The sequence below is a fragment of the Serinus canaria genome, chromosome 3 (assembly GCF_022539315.1).
Source record: "Serinus canaria isolate serCan28SL12 chromosome 3, serCan2020, whole genome shotgun sequence".
Classification (NCBI taxonomy): domain Eukaryota; kingdom Metazoa; phylum Chordata; class Aves; order Passeriformes; family Fringillidae; genus Serinus; species Serinus canaria.
In genome coordinates this window covers 57018517-57039827 of record NC_066316.1, presented here as the reverse complement: position 1 = coordinate 57039827, position 21311 = coordinate 57018517, and the positions used below count along the sequence as shown (strand labels likewise).

General features: G+C 39.1%; 1 protein-coding gene across 1 annotated transcript in view; it reads right to left on the bottom strand.

Annotated features, from left to right (window-relative positions):
* Positions 1-1885: 1885 nt before the first annotated feature.
* Positions 1886-21311, bottom strand: part of IGF2R (insulin like growth factor 2 receptor) — a 56542-nt gene continuing 37116 nt past the window's right edge. The window contains exons 27-48 of the mRNA XM_018919917.3: positions 20854-21060; positions 20363-20493; positions 19599-19696; positions 18640-18776; positions 17870-18060; positions 17181-17307; positions 16694-16816; positions 15471-15733; positions 13655-13867; positions 12576-12725; positions 11403-11564; positions 10715-10916; positions 10175-10321; positions 9826-10060; positions 8752-8888; positions 8115-8229; positions 7054-7200; positions 6415-6599; positions 5874-6060; positions 4668-4832; positions 4001-4070; positions 1886-3573 (exon numbers count right to left, since the gene is read on the bottom strand). Coding sequence (XP_018775462.2) covers positions 3172-3573; positions 4001-4070; positions 4668-4832; positions 5874-6060; positions 6415-6599; positions 7054-7200; positions 8115-8229; positions 8752-8888; positions 9826-10060; positions 10175-10321; positions 10715-10916; positions 11403-11564; positions 12576-12725; positions 13655-13867; positions 15471-15733; positions 16694-16816; positions 17181-17307; positions 17870-18060; positions 18640-18776; positions 19599-19696; positions 20363-20493; positions 20854-21060 — 3794 coding nt within the window. The 3' untranslated portion in view covers positions 1886-3171. The remainder of the gene's footprint in view (positions 3574-4000; positions 4071-4667; positions 4833-5873; positions 6061-6414; positions 6600-7053; positions 7201-8114; positions 8230-8751; positions 8889-9825; positions 10061-10174; positions 10322-10714; positions 10917-11402; positions 11565-12575; positions 12726-13654; positions 13868-15470; positions 15734-16693; positions 16817-17180; positions 17308-17869; positions 18061-18639; positions 18777-19598; positions 19697-20362; positions 20494-20853; positions 21061-21311) is intronic.

The window sequence follows — 21311 nt, the reverse complement described above, 5'->3', positions numbered from 1 at the left end:
GCATTCATTACAGAATTATGCACTGGGAATAGCTGTGGAAAGACATACCATACAGTAATTATGGCCAAAACAATTTTTTTTTTTTTTACCAGAGAAGACCTATAGGGTAGACTTCTTTGCAGGCACCTCAAATAAATGCAGTTGTACTAGGCTCCAGTGGTACATTGTCCTGCCTATGGATAGATACCAGCTACTCCCATATCTTTTGCTGACAACAGTAGCCTTCCATCAGAAAGAAAAGCCTAAATGGAAGTAACATTTAAAAGGCATTTTAAAAAAGCGAAAAATTGTCTGGAAAGCAATAGGCAGCAAGGAAAAAAATTAAAGACATGATACACTCAAAAAAAAAAAAAAAAAAACAACCAAAAAAACAAAAACAAAACCACAAACTAGCTTAGAAGGCCATTCTGGCCCAGGTGTTGAAACAGAACTTGGTCTCACTGCTCATCAACTACAGACCAAGACTGGCCTGAGCAGCTGTGAAAGCTGCTTTGTAAACTAACACTTTAAGATGATTCCCTACATCACACACATGTGCTTTCTCCTCTCCTCCCTCATCCTCTTCTCCATCAGGAACATCTACACCAAGCTAACAAGAACTCCTCTCCTGGCAGCTCAGAGCTGCGTCACCCTCAGCCAAGCACAGCACAATCCCACACCAGACCTTTGTCTCCCTGGCTGCAGGAGTTCCACATGGAGCTGGGGAGGGGAACAGGGACACAAATGTGCACAGCAGTCACCACGCTCAGAGCCAGCCCCTGCAACCTTCCTCAGCGGGGGGGGTGTGCAGTCAGCTGGGGCCAAGGGAACTGAAGTCAAAGTCTGCCTGGGAGTGGGTGAAGCTAAGTCTGCATCTTGAGAACACACCCCAAACCCCATCACATCGCTTATTTTCCAACAGTTTCATTTAAACAGTTGGTAATGGTGTGCAAAAGTTTCCCTTGAACTACAAAAGTTTGATCCAGACTGGGCCAAGTTTTCTCCATTTCCCACCATTCTCTCTGCAGCCAGCCCAGAGGGGGCTGTGTGGACTCTGCCAGCCAGGGGTTTCTTAGGGACATTTCCCAAGGAGGCACGCTGATGACTAGCAAAGCTTCTGCTCCTGGCCCAGCCATTTGTACAGACTCATCTGGGCCCTGCTATTCACATAACCCTTCCCTCCACATAGTTAACTAGAGTATTCTTCTGGGAAAAATAGTCTGGTGAAGCTGGTTTTGCATCCAGCTCTCTATGAGGTACAATTCAGCCAGGCTACCTACAAATGCCTGGGTAAAAAGTGGGCAATAGTTCTAAGAGCAGGCACTGAAGTCACTTAGTGTCAGGTACAAATTATAACATTGTTTTTGCCCAGATAAGCAGCTCTGACAGACAGAGCAGCTCTGCTCTACCTAAACCTTGCTAGGCACAGCCCAAACAAAGAGACCATGTGACTTTACACAGGAGAAATAATTTCATGCAGTTGGTTCATGGATCAAATAATTCCAAAATGCCAGCCTTGATGACCTGGGCAAGGGAAGCAGAACCCTCTGACATGCATTGAGAGAACTGTTGTAATGATAACAGTATTAAAAATACACCATCAAGCCTCTCACTTCACCAAACTCTCCTAATTATAAATATGAAAATGCTGATTTACATTTGAGAAGATGCAGCTTAAGCCAAACTGACTTTCAGCTCCACTGGTAACAATACAAGAGGAACACCTTGTATTCCTGTGATTAAAGAAAGAAGACACCATCAGGGCCTGCCTGTATATTCTGATCTTTGTCATCAAACACAGGTTCTCATTTTGAGTGACATGATTGAGGTATTAACCATCACAGCAGTAAAGGGCCTCGCCAGGCTGGTGAGCAGCATACAGAATAGTGTAAGAAAGATTCCAGACTTGAGATGTGGGACTTGGAATACCCACTTCATATCTTTTATTGAAATTGCTGCATACTTTATATTACACTATTTTGATTCAAAATGGAGTTTTTATAAAAAGAAACCATTGTTGAAACTGAATAAGCCAGCCAAAAGGAACAACAAAAAGTTTCAAAAAATTTTGACCAATGCATGTTCTTGTACAATGCTTTGAAACCCTAACATTGTCCATAATTTCATTTAGGAAACACCTGGAGAGGAGCAAGACTGCTAGAGAAAAACTGACTTGCATTTATTACCAGCAACATTTCAAATCAATGGCCATGGCCAGGATCATAGCACACACACTAGAAATTAGGCTATCAGAAAATATTGGCCCAAACTTATTTTCTTGAAATTAATACCAGAGAGAGGCATTATGCAGACTAGGGCTCCTCTAGTCCTTGGGTTTTTCTTGGTGATGACAAACTGGGTAGTGCAGACTGTATTACAGGAACTCTGCCTCTACATCCTTGAAAAGTCCAGTTCTCTGTGCAGTTGTCCTAGTCCAGCCATAATCAAGGGAAAAAAAAAAAAATCTTTGGGTGCTTGTCAGCTGCTTAGGCAAATACTAATGAAGTCAGTCATATGACCAGTACCAAAAAAAAACAATACCATGCGAAGAACAGCAACCATTTCAGGCTAAAGCTATATAGAACTGTACCTTTCAGTCCACACCTTTGAACCAATGATCTGTTTAAATTAGAATGGATATTCAAATTTACAGGATAAATTGGACCAGTTCCAAAATTTACATCAAATCATCCCAACACACAAAAGTTATACTTTTCCTTGTCTCACAATGGGTGAGCCCGTAGAAGAATACCCTGCCGGCAGGAAGAACATGTTACTATTAAGCAAACCTGAGTAGTGAGGATCAATAAATACAAGGAGTTAAAACAATAGTAGTCAGATAACTTGAGTCTCAGAAGCCAGGGGCTTCATTGAGCCTTAATCTTTTCCTTTCAAAGGTTTCTCTTTTTTAAGCAAGCATTTAGCATCTATGCTGAGACTTAAAAAAAAAAAAGTGTCCTGGCTAGAGAGAGTCAACTAACTCAGCCAACTGGATGTCAGAAATCCAGTCATTACTGAACAGATCATTGTAAACAACCAAGAAATCTTTCTCTTCTTCCATTTTCAATGGTTTCTTGTTAAAGGCAAAATTCAGAAAAATCTTTCAGCTGAAGTCCTCATATTTGGTTGGAAACGTTGTCCTGTTTATATATAATCTCTATATATATATTTGATTAGGCACAAGAAGGGTTATTAAATATTCAACAAGTCCTCATCACTATCATCATGAAACGATGCTGTATTTGTAGAGTTCTGTGCCTGATGCTGGCCGGGCTTTGCTATTGCTCCTGTTTCCTTTCCTCCGTTCAGTAAATAAGATTTGTTATCACTGCCAAAACTGTGTGGCTTCTTTTGGGGGTGCTTGCTCTTGTCTAGTCCTCTTCCTGTTTGAATCTTTACATCTGGAATGGTTAACACTTCATCCTCACTGTCCAGGTCATCCACATGGAGAGAGGTAAGGGCTTCAGATGTAACAGACTTGGTAGCAATGTGACCGTTCTCCTGCCCTCCTTTTGCTGTTCTTGGATTTGGTGCTGCAACTTCCTCCATAAGCCACTCTGTCTCATTCTCATTAGCTTCTTCTTCACTGTTTATCTGCAAGAAAAGAGAAGAGGACACTGCATCTGCCATTCTAGACTGACACACACACTGATGTCCCCAGCTGTCAGACCCTGCAGCATGCACGGCCTTGGTTTAAGGCAGCTGTGAGAGTAAACACTGCAAGAGCATCACTTTTCACTGTGCTGAAACTGACTTTGTTCTCTTCTTGTACATTTACATGTTATTTGGTGATTTATGGACTGCTTTTCATTTCCTCAACTCCATCTTTCTTTCCCATTTCACAATATAAATATATATATATATATATATATATATATCAGCTATATGGCTTTCCTGATGCCACACCATATGGTTTCCATGCACTAAAGGAATTAGGAATTGAGGGGGTTATTAATTTATTAACAACACCTTCCTATTAAGAAAACGACAAGAAACAAATTTGATTTTGTCACTGTATTACCTTTGTGTATTTGTAAGAAACACCAGATGATCTTCTGCAGCAGTTTGTTATCTTGTTTATTACTATTTCCCTAAACAAAGGAAAGAACACTACATTAGGCACACTATATCCACTAACCCCTCACTTTTCTTCACTGGAATTTTGCCAACATAAAGCATGTCAACAAATGAGCTACAAACTATCACACTGACCCTGAACCACTCAATCAAAATCCAGTCCAGGATAATGTACATCTTCCCCCTTGTTACAGCTTCAGGCTGACTGTTCTGAAACCCCTCTGGCCTTCATATCTAAGGGAAAAACACCCTTAAAGTCATCCGGAAAGCAGAGGAACAGCAGGACTTGCACTTTTTCCTCAACACTGTTGTATGGATCTAGTCTGACTCCATGAAAGTGGAGGGGTATCAAATACTAACAATTCTGTCATACTGTTTTATGCTCCTTAAGTAGCAGCTGCCCACAAGAGACCAACTCAGTTTTACATCCCAGCCCTCTTTACATGGGCCTTCAGACAGTAACAGAGAATTTGAAGGAATCAGCAGTTTGACAGCTGATGCTGCCAACTGAAAAACAGAACCCAAATCTCTAAAGTTCACTATTTCCCTTTCATTTCTGGCAGAAAACCAAGTCCTGACAAAGAAACTTCTAAAGCCTCTTAATTTCTTACCTCCTCTCCTTTTTGTAGAACAGCAAGATTATGAGACACGCAGTGAGAACAACCAGGAGGACACTAAGCACAGCGCCAACAGCCTGGCTTCTCCTTGAAAGACCTTTATGTATTTGGGTCTCCTCATCTGTCTGGTGCTGATTGTTTCCTGGATCATTGGTTGATCTAGCAATGTAAATTGAGAAGATAAGATCTATTGATAAGTTTTTTTAAACTGGATGACAAACAGCAGATTAAAAGAAGACATGTCACACCATCCTGTCATTCACATCTAACAGCTGCATGAACTGAATCCAGGGGATTTCATCTAAGTAAAAAACAACCTGAAAAACACAAACATATGTACTGTGCCTACATCCCAATATGCTATCAAATACTGCATGAAACTACAGTCAAGACTGCAGAGCACAATTAAGCACTCCAGAGCTTATACAGCAGCAGTTATCCACATAAAGCTGCTGTTTTAGAACCAAATCTACACATGAGCAAGCTGCAACAGCTACAGAAATTATCTACCTCTCATATGGTTATGGCACTACACATACCAAACTCCCTCAATAGATTTAAATCAGAATCAAGAGTTTGCCTAGGCTTTCAGACTAGCAGACAGAAAGTAAACACTCCCAGAAGTAATCATTCTACTTTTCACAGTGAGGCTGCCTATCTGTCAAGAACATTGTAAGCACCTAGATACAAACACCCCCCTTTTAACACTGTCCCCTCACTAATCAGTAGATTAGCTGATATTTAATTGCAGAAATGCTTCATTGTTCCTTGAAGACCTGTAATGATTTTCCATTCCAGGCTAAATAAGTGGGCAGATAGAGGAGAGGGCCAGTCTTTGTCACAGCTTCAAAGTTTTCCAGACAGTAAGGCAAGGGGGACCAAACACCTCACTCACAAACTGTTTGCTTCTCCCAGTAACATGAAACAGCACGTCCTGCCAGCTACAGTAGCTTTTACTTAGTGAAAACAATTGTATTAATTCCACTGTGCCTCTCCAGCTTTAGGTCCAGATCAGTTTGTGAAGCTTTAATTTAGTAGTCATGTGCCAAACACTGCATACATGATCATCAATTTATCTATATGCCTACTCCTTTTTTAGATTTTCCCCTTTTCCCAATCTCTGTGACAAATAAATACAAAAAAGCCTTTTGCTGAGAAGTGCTGACAGAAGCTGCTTCCAGGAAACAGTTATTTACTCACATTAATGGACACACAGCAGATGTGTACCAGGTAAATAAATACTGGCAATCTGCTGTCTCGTGGAGGAATTCAGGGATGCCTTCCTTCACTTCTGGATTGCAGTGGAAGAAAATGGTTGAAGACACAAACTTTGATTTATCTTTACCACATCTGGAGTCAGATGAAAATATGACATCTAAATCATCATCTACAATAAGAAGAAAAAATAGTTTACTTTGTTGAGAACAGTCTGTAAACACTAGACCCCGGAGAACAAAAAGTAGCTAGCTAAAGGAAATCATTGCTTATGCAGTATGAGCACAGATGAAAACAGGAGATGAAAGTCTTGCAACTTCAAGTCTTTCAGTCTTCAAGTGTCAAGCCCTTATCCCTATTAAAGCCATATTTGCAACTGAGCTTACACAGGAAAAAAAAAATCTAAATTGTGCTAGACAGATTTTTGCATAGCTTTACAGAAATGGATGTTGTCAACCAAGAACCACTTTCTGCTGAAGCAATTCACAGAGTATCAAGCAATTCTGCCTGGTGAGCACGTACTTACCATCAACGTAATATTTGGCATTTCTGGCAGAACCAACTCTCCGAACGCGCTGTTCATTGGTTTTCACCTGGCAGATGTTGGCTCCAAAGCATTCTGGGGAACTTGAGTTTGTTATACCAGAAAGTTGAATTTGATACACATATTTATCACCATTTGTCCGTACATCACCAGAAGCTGTGTACAACCTGAGGAAACAGCGTAAAAATCTGTTCTTAAGTCTAAATTCACAGGTTGGGGTTATTCCCAAGACTGGCAACAGTGGCAGATGCTATCACTGGTTGATTCCAGAGCATGCTGAGTGATTCAGCTACCAGAAAAGATGCAGGACTGTGGCTTCCTCGTTGAAGTAGAAATAAGGATTACATTTAGCATAAATATAATCCTTTGCAAGGACAGAAAGCAGATTTTTCCAGCTATACTGCCCTCAGTGTGTGAGTGAACATGTAAATACCTTCAAAGGTTTAAGACAGAATGAAGACAAAAGTGTGATTCAGTGCCTTATACACACTACTGACTGTGAGAACCCCCTGGTGTGCTCTGCAGCTATGATAAATGGCACAGTTTAGCAATCTTCTTCAGAAAGGCAACTAGTTCTACCATTCTGTTGTTTTGGGATTTGTTTGGGGTTTTTTTACTCACTTGGAATAAACATCCCCTAAAGAAAAGTTTTTCCCAGTTGCAGGATTAATGACTGTTCCATTCACCACCTCTACCTCCTGCTGCTTCACAGCACAAGCTGCACGTGTGTCCCATGTGATGTAATAAGCACAGTTTTCTTCATCAAATCTACCAAATAAAAGATAAAGTTGATGATTCCAGGAAAGAGTAACAAGTTTTTAGCATCCTGAGAAAAGGAAAAGACAACTGCAAACCCACGTGACAATGTTCTGCCTAAGTATCACACCTAGAGTAAGCTAAAATAGTCAAGCATAACTCAAAAAAAAAAAAAAAAAAACCAAAAAAAAACAAAAAAACCAGAAGCTACCTGAAGAATTACATTGCATTTTTCTGCAGTTTCATGATTTTAGAAGACTTGACTGCACCTGAACTTCCTGCTGAAAATCCTGAATTCCCACAGTGTATCAAAGGATTTTATTGATATATTTTAGCAAGCAAACACATCAGGCTGCTTTTCTGCAGCATGTTAAACCTGCCTTTTATTTAAGCAGGACAAGAGGTATAAGCTAATGCTCTAGTTCTGGCCACGAAGCAAAAGTCCTCAAGTTTTCTTAGTATTTGTGATCATGTATATATACCTTATTTTAGAGAGCTTCTGGTTAAATACACTGTATTGAGGCAGAAATAACCTATGCTTTATTAGCTCAATCACTTACCTACAGAAAATGTTCTTTAATAAATGGATTTTGGACAGAGGTAAGAGTGGTTGTACAATGACACTGGCTACTGACACTGAAAACAACAGCATCCAAGCCATTGTCAGATCTAATTCAGAAGCAGAATGCTTAAATATTTTCCCAAAAATGTTAAGATAAATACAAAATATATGTATATATACAAAATATATGATGTTTATGGAAATGAGCAACTGCACAAACTCCAGACAACCCTATGCCTTCCAAATACAGACCATGGATTATTTTAAGGACTGTCCAACAGAGCAGAGAGTTCCTGTCCTGAGATTTAAAGGTTTACTAGAGAGGTACAAATCAGCCAAGAAGGTATATAAATTTGTTACTCACCTCTGCAGCATGGGCATGCCAACTGTTCTTGCACATTTCAGTTCTATAATTGTTGTTACCTTCTTATTTTTCCTACATTCTTGCCCACTGGAATAACTAATATACACTGTATCACCTAGAAGAAAAAAAAAGGTGATGAAAGGCTTTGATAAGCAGCTGTCAGAAATTTCCTTAGCTCTTCTGCCCTCTCACAACTATAGAACCAGACTGGCTGAGGTTGGAAGGGATCCCTGGAGGTCATCTGGTCCAAACCTCCTGCTCAAGTGGGGTCACTTGGGGCCAGCTGTCCAGGACTATGTCCAGACAACCTTTGAATACCTCTAAGGTAGGAAACTCCACAACCTCCTTAGACAACCTGTGCCAGTGTTTGGGTAGCCTCACTGTAATAAGAGGGTTTCTTGATATTCAGATAGATAATTCATTTCTTACAGCTTTTATGACAACACCACTTATTTGCTTCAATGTTTTCTCATGCCTGAAACATCACATTCTGTTTTCCTTTTTAAAATAGAAGATTCACTGATAAAAATATTTCAAAATAAAGGCTTCAGTATAATTTAAGAACCACTACAGCCAGGCTGTAAGAGTTTTAAACCTTTAATCTCTAGCTCTCCACAGGAAGAAAAAGTAACTCTACCTGTCACATTCAGCTTCTGTGTATGAACAAGTCCAAGAACTTGAACATCTCCATTGTAGCTTTTCCTGCAAATACTGGCTCTTTCAGGGCAGCCTGTGGGTCCCTCATGTACCCTCTGACAGAGGTTCACATAGTACCTATACAGAACATGCAAGACAAAACTTCTTTAAAATTCATTTAGGCTAAACTGAAGAAGTGATACACAAACTTTAGAATCTTTGGCTGCAATAAACTAAATCTCAAGTTAGCTGACAGACTAAAACATGTACTAAGGTTTGGCAGATTGCAGTCTTTTACTTGAAAATTAAATTGCTCATTTACCAGATTAGTCACTAGTTAACTTGACCTAGGTCCAGACTAGAAATTGGAAGAGAGTCAAGAAATATCCTGAAGTTTTTTTATTTATAAAAGTTATATTACTACCCTAAATTCAGCATCTCCTCAGAGTTATACCAGCTCAGATATGTTAGAGCAGAGAACTGCTGGCAAGGTGGTGAATGAAGCATTTTGTCCCCCCACAGTTTGTCATAAGTTCAAAATTAGATGCTGTCATCCATGCCAGTTCATTTCTATTTCCTAGCTGGAGGAGGGAGGCTGGACAGGTTGATGACTTCCTGACATCCATATTTTCCACTATGCTAATACATTGAGGAATATGGGTGAAAAGCCGCAGTAAAACATCAGAAAATAAGTTATACATTTGAGTCAAAAGAAAGCAACTAAGTAATTAAGATTTCTCTTCAACAAGATTAAGACTCCAAAAAAAAGAGCATTTCAACAACAAAATTACATTTTTAAGATAGCAGTTTAAATATAAAGTTTTTAAATAGCTTTTAATTTAGACATATTCATCCTTTAAAAAGGGTTACCAATAGAGGGAAAGGGTGAGAATGAAGAATGTGATTATTGAGTCCCTTCAGATAAAATGGGTTCCTTTCTCAGTTTTTTTCATTTATATGAAGTGTTAAGCACTGACAGTTTTAAGACATTGAACAGGGACTAAACAGAAATTCTATGCCACATTGCAACTATACTGATAAGCAAGCTGCTCCCTCTGAGTTGCTCATTACTCACGAGTTCCCATTGTGGAAAAAGATCCATGATCCTGTCAGGGAAGAGAGCATTCTCAAGTCATATGTTCTGTGTTTTTGGACAAACTTGCACTCCATTTTCTTGGGAGGACAAACAGCTTGAGTCTTCCATTCAAATGTCACAGCACAACCAAGAGTCTCACTGAGAAGGTATGGGCTCCCAACACCAGCATTTTCATCACATGTAAAGATAATGGTAGATTCCTTTCTTGCAGTTGCTATAGGCAGAAAGGTTGGACAAAAAAAAAAAATGTATTTTACAGGAGGCTTGCAGGCAGATAAATCTCTGTGTTAGCTAACACCCTTGTACGTAAAGTATAGGGAGTACTTACTGCTACTACAGAATCCCCACTTTTCATCTCCCTGGTAGTTTTCAGTTGTAGCACACCATGGCCTGTTCTTCCCTTCTGTAATACATTCCTCATAGGTCTTCCCTTTGTACTTGAAGGGGAACACACAGAGCTCTCCCTTGTCAGTCACTGAGAAGGAAAGGTATAATCTCATAACTACACACAGTAGAATAGAGGCGTATCCATAGAACCTTATTTAAAGCCTGTACTTCAATACTAAAGAAAGGTCTGTGGCAGACAACAGAAATACTGAAACACTGAATTTAAACCCAATTAGAAAACCAGATGTAGCATACAATTAGCTACAATCATGTCCACAGAAAAGTTGCACTGTCTCCTCCAGAGAGATACATGTTGATGTTGCACATTAGTATGACACCTGTGATTTAGCAAAACTGCATGTTTCTATTGCTGTATGTAAAATCTAGGTTGCTTCCTCCTGTCCCAACAAAACCTTCTGTTTTAAAGGAAAAACATCCTGACAAGTTTTGAACATAAAGAATGGGCCTGCTTCAATCTCACCTGGAGGGCACCGATCGCCTCCTGTGTATTGCAAGATGACTGTTTCATCCTGGTGGCTATAGTCCATTCTCATTTCCTTTATGTTTCCAAAAGATGACACACCACTTTTAGATGTCAGACACACTGCCCCATCTCTGCACTTTCCCTGGGGCAAGCCTACACTGCACACACCAACGTGGTAATTGTTGGATCCAGAAAACACCTGTGTAGACAATCAGAAGCATCACAGCAAGTCTAGAGTCAGTACTTACAAAATCACACAAGTGCTTCATAAAACCAAGTCTCAGGCAGCATTTGCATAATGCAGGAGGAAGAGATAACTAATTTTGCAAGTCTAGCCTTCTTTAATATGACAGAACTGCAGAAAAAGCACACAGGACCACAGATAAAATATGTTCAGCAGACCTGCTTTCTCATCCAAGATTCTGTCAAAGGTGAAGATTTCTCATTCCTTTACCCATCACTGTGTCTATTAACTTCACTCTCAAAAACATTACAATGTTATACTCTCTAATATTATTCCCTCTGTCAGAAGCCAAACAAGTATCGATACTGACCACAGCACGTTTCAGCCTTTTCTCACACAGAATGTCTAAAAGAAACCCTTCCTGCAGTTTTAAAATGTTGATAGCAATAGACTATTGTAAATAAAAAACTGAAGAAATGTCACACCACAAGAAGGCATTACCTCGAATGATCTTCCAGAAAGGCTCGTCAGATTAAATGTGTAGTGTAGCTGTTCATCAATCACAGAGCAGCCCAAAGTTTTCACTTTATCAGGACACACAATTGGAGTTTCCCACTCAAACACAAATGTGCAGTCAACTTTCCTTATCATCTTTGGCTTACCCTGTTACCAGAGAACACAGGAAGACACATTTAATTTTGGAAAGTTTGTTGTCGTCTCTGTACTTTCCCCCTTCCCCAATAGTTAATCTCAGTTGCTACCATGGCTAGACTTCATTGATTGTAGGACAAACACTGTATTATAACCAGTACCAAAAAAATTTTCAAGGGAAGTGCATTCTACCTAGCTCCACAAAACAATCAAGGTACACAAGCTTTCTTCTTAATTAGGGCTGAGATTTTGATGTTCAGCACAGTTGCAAGAAGCAAAAGTGTTAGAGCTGTGCTTCTTGATGGCAGAGAGCATTAAGAAATTTCACTGAGTTAAGGTTTAGAGAAAATACTGTTTACTTTATCATGTTTTAAACTGAAGTATTAGTATGTGTAATATTCAGAACTGCCTCAAGTTTCAGCTCACGCCCTATGTTGATGGAAAATGTTTTCATGATCTTCAGCACGTTCTAGTTAGACAAACATATCTAAGTGCTTCTTTACAGTTTGTTGAAGCATTAAAAACATTCAAGAAGCATTAGAGTCACATCACCACGCAAGCTCAATTTAGTGTCCGGGTGTTGACACAAAATTAAAACACAAGTATCTAATTGCAAATTTTTAAAGTTGTGTGTGATTATAGAAAATGTTACAGCATAGGGGGAACACTTCACAGTAATACCTGTACAGTTACACTGGTTCTTGTGCTACAAGTTGAGGTACAAGTACAAACTTTAGGATCTAAATGAGGTGCAATACAGCATTAAACTTAATGTCAGCAATAAGTTATCATTATATTACTTCCGTGGAAATCTTCAGAACCTGTTACTTTCAAGCTTAAAGTTCATGCCCTCAATAAAATTTTGGCCAGTCAAGAAAACAAATATGATGCTTCTTCTTGAAGCGAGTCTATCCACACATTATAGAAACAAATTCTTGACTTAGTTTTAAACAAAGCTATCACTGGTTACTACCCATTTTCCATTGCATTCCAATATCAACCTTAGTTTAACAGATGCCTTACCAGACTAGTTCCTTGGCCACAGTGAAATATAATAACAGAAGTATAGTTCAATCCGTTGCTTATCTGACAAGGAGTAGTGCTGTTGTAAGTGATGTAAACTTCATTTGCTGCCTTATTGAACTGGGGAGGGTCAGTAACACGACCAATATCCTACACAAGCAAAAATATGTATTAATAGAATTACAGGACACACCTAGATTCCAGATCAGCCAGAGATTCAGAGCAATTCAGATTCATCTATTTGGTTTACAGGGGAGCACAACTACTACACTTTTGAAAAACTCCATTCTATACTCAAAGAACAGCCATGACATTCCAATCCTAACACAACACAAGCTGAGCAACTCAAAACAGTTTTTCACTGAGCATGACAAAAGCCAAGGAGTTTCTGCCACTTAGAGGTAGATTTTCTTCCCATCAATGTGCCAAATTACCAACACATCACTTAAAAATAGCATTAACAATGGAATAAGATCCCTAGATGACTACGGAAACTCGTGGAAAACAATCACAGCTTTTTACATCTATATTCTAGAGCTTACAAAGAAGCCCTCAAAAGAAAAAGTCAACTCTCTCAAGGTAATGAGACAGACAAGTTAGTCAATCCTCTGTAACAGGCTTGCTATTTATATAGCTCTCAAGTTCTTACATGAAAGACCTAAATGCATTTTGAAGCATACTAGCATCTAGACTGCTTCCAATTGCAGCCTATCACAAGATCAATTAAGCCACAGAATGGCTAAGACATTCTGCTTCCCAGTGTCCATATTTGGCACACAGCACTTTGGCACACAAATTCTTTTCCACTACATGAAAAAAATTCTCTGTAGCAATTTTTAGATTTATCACTGTATTTAATCTTCTGACATACAAACAAGACCACTGGGGTTCAGTAGAGGAAAACACTTCTTCATAGGGAAAAGCAATAAAAGGGAACTTTGCAGAAGAGATTTTGATTCTGCATTCCATTTCTTTAATCCACTGTCAAGCCTCTGGTTCAAATCAGGTCTCTAGGCAGGGATACTATATTAAACTATTAAGGAAACGCACATTTCAGTGATTCTTGGCATAGTACTTACTATTGGTGATGTATTAACAGGAACCATGCAAACAGCTGCTCCAGGCGGGCAATTGACATCTTGGATAGGATTGAGAGGCTCACAAATGTTGATGTAGAAATCGGGAGAAACATCTGTAATATCTTCATCCACAAATGCTTCATAATACCCAGTGCGATGGATCAGAGGAGACAGGTCAATAATGGAACTGCCATTTATCACTGAGCACTTCACCTACAAGAAGGTACATTTATTGCTCTTATTCTTTTATTACTTGCTTTGATTAATTGACAAACATCTTATCCTTCTTGGGGCCAGAAGCATGACATTTAAAAGCTTCAAATGTAAGCAGCATTTGTTATAATTTTTGCTTGTCTATAGATACTCAGCACCTATGAAAAACCTTGATCATTTAAACATTCTCATGGAATGAAGTCCCTATCAGAACAATACCAAGACAAAGCTCTGGCACACATACACAAGCATACATAGTCACTAGGACTTCTGCAGATCAGGCTCCATGCTTTCCTCTCCTCATCTGCACCACCTCCAACAAACAAGCCTGGTTATAACATTATAACAATGTAAAGTTAGTGTATTGCAAGTGATGGCTTGAGTACTACCTTTCCTCACAACCAATTTCACACACTCTTAACGTGCATAAACCTACTGAGAGTCTATGAGGAATTTGAGAAATCTATTCTACTTTAGATACAGGAAAAGAAGCAACTAACACAATTACCATTAAATTTCAGGACAAATAATCATTGTCACTACCTAGATATCATCACACAGAAATAGTTTGGGTCACTGTGATAAAAGGGATCAGAAGGCCACTACAGATCACCAAATGGAATTAAGAGGCTAGAAAACATTGGGGTTGGGTATTGTTGATTTGTATTTCAGCATATTACTGAAGGGGAAAACAGAACTGTGTGTAGCTGAAGGAGAGAATGTGACAGTTCCTGTAGGTGAAAGAAAAATTGGAACATCTTTTTCTAAATGGAAGCAAGAGCTATTGTAGAAACAGCGATAAGGAGGAAAAACAACTTGTTGCAGAGAATGATGGTCACACTAGAGGCAATCAAAGCAGCAAAAAGAATGATTAGGCAGATTCACAAAAGAAAATATTCAGGTATTAAGAAAAGATCTAAACTCATCCAATAGTTCGCTTGGCCTCCTATTCCTAGCACTGCCTTTTACTTTACGCACCCACCCTCTACTGGTCATTTTTAAATAGCTAAAATTAACTAAAGACTACCTCAGTGCATTGTCTGGAGCACCAGTGCAACTAAACTGACCAAATCATGTCATTACAGCACGTGCTGTACATCAGAAGCAGACTCTAAATTCACTCTGTCAAGGTTTATCAGGTTTTGCACCAAGCAAGCTGATCATGCACTTGCCTGGCCTCTAGTCACCTGCCCAAAAACAAAGACTATCCCCATGCACAGAGATGCCATCCTTCCTCCAGTCAACCTCAGCTCTGCTGGCCTGCTACACTGGAGGATCTTCACCATTGCTCCCCAACATGACACCCTGGCTTCGATTTGAACTGTAGAGAAAAGCAGCTAAGTAGGTTCCACAAAGGGGTTAGTCTCAAGTGTTAGAAGTTTTAACTTGGCTCAACATGCTAAGAAGGAGTTTGTCAGGTATTGCTCACCCTGTTGAAAATGTTAGTATGGAAAGCATTCAAGAACTCCTACATGAACTTGGGCTCTGTACTACAGGAAGAAACCTTTCCCTCCTCAAGGAATTTAAAATATACTGCTACTATATCTAACCCCCCTCAGAAATTTTAAGTCCCATGGGTGTTTTCTGCAAAAGTGATTCTTACCTCTTCTTCACAAGCCAAGGAAGTATGCCAAGAGAAGTAACTAGTGCATGTCTGCTCATCAAAAGACACAAAAACAGGCCGGCTCCCATCTCCAGCATCAGACTTGCATACAAAGCTAAAATAGCTTTTATGCTTCACTGCAGGGTCTGCAGGGCAAGGATCTCCATCTTCATAGACAAGCTTTAACACCTGATCTTCATAACTTAAAGTTTTACTCTGTTTTCCAGCATTAACTGGTTTTTGGCCACTTGTGATGCAGACCGCTAAAGTGGAAAAAAGAAAAATTAAGAAAACAAATCAAGTCTGATGCAACTGCCTTCAAAAATTGCACCATACAACATAAACAGCAGGAACATTAAGACTTTAGCATCACTTTAATTTTCCTAATAAAGAATGGCTTTGCCACGGCATCCAGAGTTGCCATTAAACTGAGCTGAACTGCATTGATATAAAGACCAAATATTGCCTTCATTACTTCATCAAGCAGCTGAATGTATTGCACCTACACATGCTTAAGCAGCCACAGAGCAGTGTTTGGTTATCACATCTCACAGATTACATATAATTTTATTAAGATGCCTCAAAAACCAAATCAATCCAATATTTTCTTCTAACTCCACAAAAATAATTTTCTCAACAAGAAATATCCCTATTTTAGCATCTAAGATGCTCAAGTATTATTTCTTATTCAATTTGGCAGAAGAGCTAGTAATTCAACCTGCAATTAAGCAGCTATAAAACCAGTTCATTAAGCAGAAAGTTAACTTCTACTGATGTTTCAGAAGCACCAAGAACAAAACAAAGCTAGAAAGAGGATGGGCAAAGGTTTGAAGTACAGATACAAAGCCTAGTGCAGATGTATTACAGCAATGCATCACTATAAAGTTCACTTTAGCTGGAAGATAGTAATATTTCCATTTTCACAGCATTAAAGACATGCAGTAGAAGCAACTACATTCCTACCCTCATGTCAATTCATTAGGAACTAAAGGGACTGGGACTTGAAGTGAGCCCATGTGAATGGTGTTGGGTAAAAATATATGGCCTCATTTCCTAAAACAGTTTTAGGTTCTTTTCCTAGTCAGTACAGGCAACAGTTGCTCCCTTCACTCCTTCTGCATTTGCAGTAAAACATCATATTTTGCAGTAAACTTGAGGCATAAGCGTTTCTTTGGTTACCCTATAGTCAATGATTACAGTACCAGAGAGGATAAGTTGCTTACCAGCTCCATTAGCACATGAACTTTTAACTTCAGCACAAACATTCAACTCAATTATTCTGTTGTGTGAATCTCTGATGGTATAGCCAGACTCTCGCTTTAAAGATGTCAGATCAAAGAGGTGGCCTATAGGGAGATCAGGGAACAATTTAATCTCTTATTCAGATTCAAAATCAAGATATTTCTTTGTATTATAAGCTTTCAGTGATGTAATTTAGTAGGAAGCTAAGCTATTTGTCTGCTAGTTTAGAAAGGCAAACAGTTACTTATTCACATTACCAGAGGAAAAACTAGTTTTGAACAATCAGCTATTTATGTTCCAAGTGACACTGCACTACAAGAGATTTCGACCATCAGTAAGCTTGTTGGTCACTATCCAGAAAATGCGTCATACTGCTCTTTACTAACAAAGTCCCTCAAGAACACAAACACAGCAGTGCTGCTTCCAGCAGCCTCTTCCACATACAAAATCCTGAGACCTCCTCCTTACCTGTGGCAGGATTGGTTACCCGACAGTCATTTTGCACATTGCTTTTAAGAGGACATGCAGCAGCAGTGAACCATAAGAAGGTATATTCACAATCTTCAATGGCAGTTATAAGTTCTGGCTTTGATTCCTAAACACAAAACAGTGGAGAGAGCAACATATCTATAGAGTGATAGTGTAAGATTCCATGCTAACGGGTTTATCTTTGCAGCTTGTAGCTGAGCTCAGTTCAAACATCAGTCCTAAAACCTGACAGATCATCATGGTCCAGTGCATTAATCCAAGAACAGACTATTTAACTGTGATTATGTCAAATACACAATAGTACAGAATCATTATCAGGAGAAATAAAATTAGTGAGAGGAGAGGTAAAGGTAGCCTAGGACAACAGAAAATCCAAAAGGCAATTCAAATCTCAAACAGAAGAGTACTTAATGGCAAGGCATAACGTGCAAGAGTTAAGAGCTACAGAGCCAATAGCATTATTTACTACTTGAAACACTTCCCAACCTGCACTACATTCATCTTCAAGATGTAAGCAGACAATCTGAAGCTATTACAGATGACAAAATTTCTGCTAACAGAGTGTACAAAACGATCTCTTAAAAATTGCTCGGCATCTAAAATTCAAGTACTATAAGTCCTTCTGCTTGCATGATCACATAAAATTCCAGCAGAAGGAACCCACTTACAATTCTGCTTTCATCACATTTGAGTCGCAATATTGTTGTTTTCTTCCGCATCTTATCTGGACACAGATCTCCATTAATGTATTTCAGGATAAAAGTGACATTTTCCCAACGAGGACCATCAGCCACTTCCCCAAGACTGGTACATTTTGTACCCTCAATGAGGGAGGCAGCAGCATCAGAAGGGCAGGAACCTATACAGATAAACAAAAACTGCATTATTACTCCAAATGTTAGTAAGGTGTACTTGCCTGGAATAAAAGTCCACTACTCTACTTTCAGGTTTATCATGGTAGATCTATCCCTGAGCCATTGTCCAAACCATACTCATTGGGGTTTTCCCCAAAAACTGCAACTAGCAGCAATTGTCTCACTTCACTTAAAATCATGCCAAAAGTAGTGGCAGCTACCAGAGGGGAAGTAGACTACTACAGAGTGGAAGGCTACAGTCTGGCCTTGCACTCCAAAACATTTAGTCAGAAGATGCCATATGGAAATTCTGAACTGATTATTTTAATCTTTAAGAGCTATAGCAAACCTTGGATAAGGACTGAAGAGCTAGAGTATCAAAGCTATCAAGAGAAGAGCTGCTAGTGAATCTCACCCACTAAGAGGATGGAAATCAGGCTCTTTCCCTCTGGTGCTAAAATCACACCACTGTCTTCACAAGCTTTGCTTTGTGATTTATTTCACTCAGAACAACCAGCAGCAGTACTGTCCTACCACTTGCCTTCCCTAGCTATAGGAAGAATATGTGTGCGTTTTGCACTTACGTGTAGCACTATATGGTACTAAGGGCCTGCAGACATTAATGTAGTATTTCTGGGTAGTAGCAGATATAGCAATGGCCTCCCAGTTCTCTCTGTGTCGTGTCAGGGACGAAAAGTCATAGAAATTTCCTTCGTCATCCCTGTACAAAAGATTAAAGGCATGTAAAAAAATTAAGCACTTTAAAGTTGCCAATTCCTAAATTACTACAGTAATTTTAATCTTATAACTCTATGCAGAGTATTACACTGGAAAAGAAGTCTGCATCAGACACAGTGGTCCCCAGAAACTTCAAATTCAGTAGAGGGATAACATCACTGCATCAGCTATTCCAGCTATTCCCACAGAAACCATCCACATGCACACAGCTCTCAGCCAATGCAAGAGTAATTCTAACTTTTAATTCAAGCATGTTGGCTTTCAGTGCATGGCAAGCATACACACAGTTACAGTATGTATGTATTTAACACAGTTAAAATCCACTGTTTTACCTTAGAGACCTATAATGAGGCCAGATGTCCAAATATTAGCCACATCTGACACCACATCCAATCCTAATGAGCTAATACTTGGTTGTGACAGATATAAATGACAATGAAGTACTGTTTGGTGGAAGTTCCAAACAGACAGTTGTAGTCTTATTTAACTTAGCTATTGTTAAATAACAACTTGACACTTGCAACAACGTAACATACTCAGATTCAACCATCAATAAATACATACCAAACAGTTCCCTTTCATTATTCCCCAGAAGAATCTCAAAGTTGTTTTTTTTCCCAATGAAATTAGTTTTCAGAAGCACAAATTGCACAAGTTATTTTAAATATTATGCATTGGCATTGAATGCTACATTAACTGGTCAAAACACAATAGCTAAAGGGACAGTGTTGCACTGCATTGCAAGAAGGCTGTATTTGTCTCTTTCAACATACAGCTCCATTTTAATTTTGTGGAAACAGCTTACTTGTAGGAGCACTCAGTAGATTTAACAGGTGGGCAAGCATATGGAGTATGCCATTCAAACATGTAGGTGCAGTCTGGAGTTTCCTTCAAAAATACAGGCTGAAAGAACACAATACAATTTCTCATTTAGACACATGGAAACAATGAAATGCCTCAGTCATGCCTCAGGAAGATCCAAGTAAACACAAATTATCTTAGAGTCACACTATGCCTCCGACCAGCTAAGCATGGCTTCTCCCAAACTTGAGTTTATCTACATGGACACTTCTGATAAAAGGGCAGTCATTAGGAATTGCTGCCTCTCCCAGGAAATAAGAGCAAAAGTAATTCTAGACATAATTGCTTAAGAACAGTAAGGGAAACACAAATCAGATACCAAAAGCAAGTAACCAGCTTATTTTAGTCTGGCCATGTAATACCCACTTTCCTGCACATTCAACCTTCTACTTTTTACTTCTTACAAAGAAACAGCTTTTATTTATGGAAGAACATCCCTTCCCAACTTCTCCAAGAGCTCTGGTAATGCCAGACATCCCTTAAAGAAACAATATCCACTGATCTTCCTGGGCAATGATAAAGGTACCATCCATAAACAGGAGATTCAAAAGATTCTTCATCTTTTTGTCCCCTCACAGGGCCTCTGAATCGCTCGTCTGATCTGTAAACGATTAGGCATGTTCATGTTCTTCACCCTAACCTTCCATATTTTAAAAAAAGAGTAACTCTGGAAGACAGTATGTACAGGAAGCATGTTTTGAAACTAACCTCAGATGTAGTCTTGTCACAATAGAACAATATAGCAGTTGATCGTTCATATATTTTATGACATTTTTCTCCACTGGTGTAATTAATCATTATTAGACCATTTTTGAAAGTCAGTTTGTCTGTACGCAAGCCTAGAAGCAAAGAGTTGAGAAACGTCAACAGCTACAATAAACACACAACTGCAGTAATGCCTCTGACAACGGGGTCACATAAACAGCAATAAAATGCACAATTAAAGAATAGAGAGACCTCAACCTTCCTCTAAAACTTGCAATCCAGTTATTGAGAGACTACTACTCCAGCACAGCAAGGCTGAACTAATTCATAATTGCGTGTCAAGGTAACTACACCTATGACATTTTATCTAAACATTGAGCAAAAGCAGTGAGGTGTTTTATCTCATTAGAAGTACTAGATCAGCAAGAACCCTTCTTCTATTACACCCTGGTTAACCTTCCTGTTCCCTAGGTTTGTTTAGGTAAGTGCAGTACCTGCAACTTTTTTGAAAGTAGGGTCCCTCTTCTTTACTTGACACGATGCCACATGGGGATGCTCTCCAGAGCAAGGTTCTGTTATTTCTCCACAAACTCTGAAGTAGTAGTCATACTCATCTGTACTCACTTTGATGTCTTTACTGGAAAGCGGCTTCAGGTCAAAAACGTGACCGTACCTTGGATCTTTCACCTGGCAATCTTTTCCTTTAAAAGAGAAGATAACAATTTAAAATACAACTTAAAATCTATTAGCCTTCCCAAATACACTGGGGACAAGGCTTTTTGGACAAATAAGGCCACAAAAATGAGTAGCTACTTTAAGGCAGTAACACTGAAGAAACATCTTAGTATAAATGGCACATTTCTTTTATAACTGCCAGTAAAGCAAGATGCAAAAGCCACACTGTAGCTCAAAAATCACCTCAGAGTGGTCTCAAGTTCTTCCTTCACCTGTG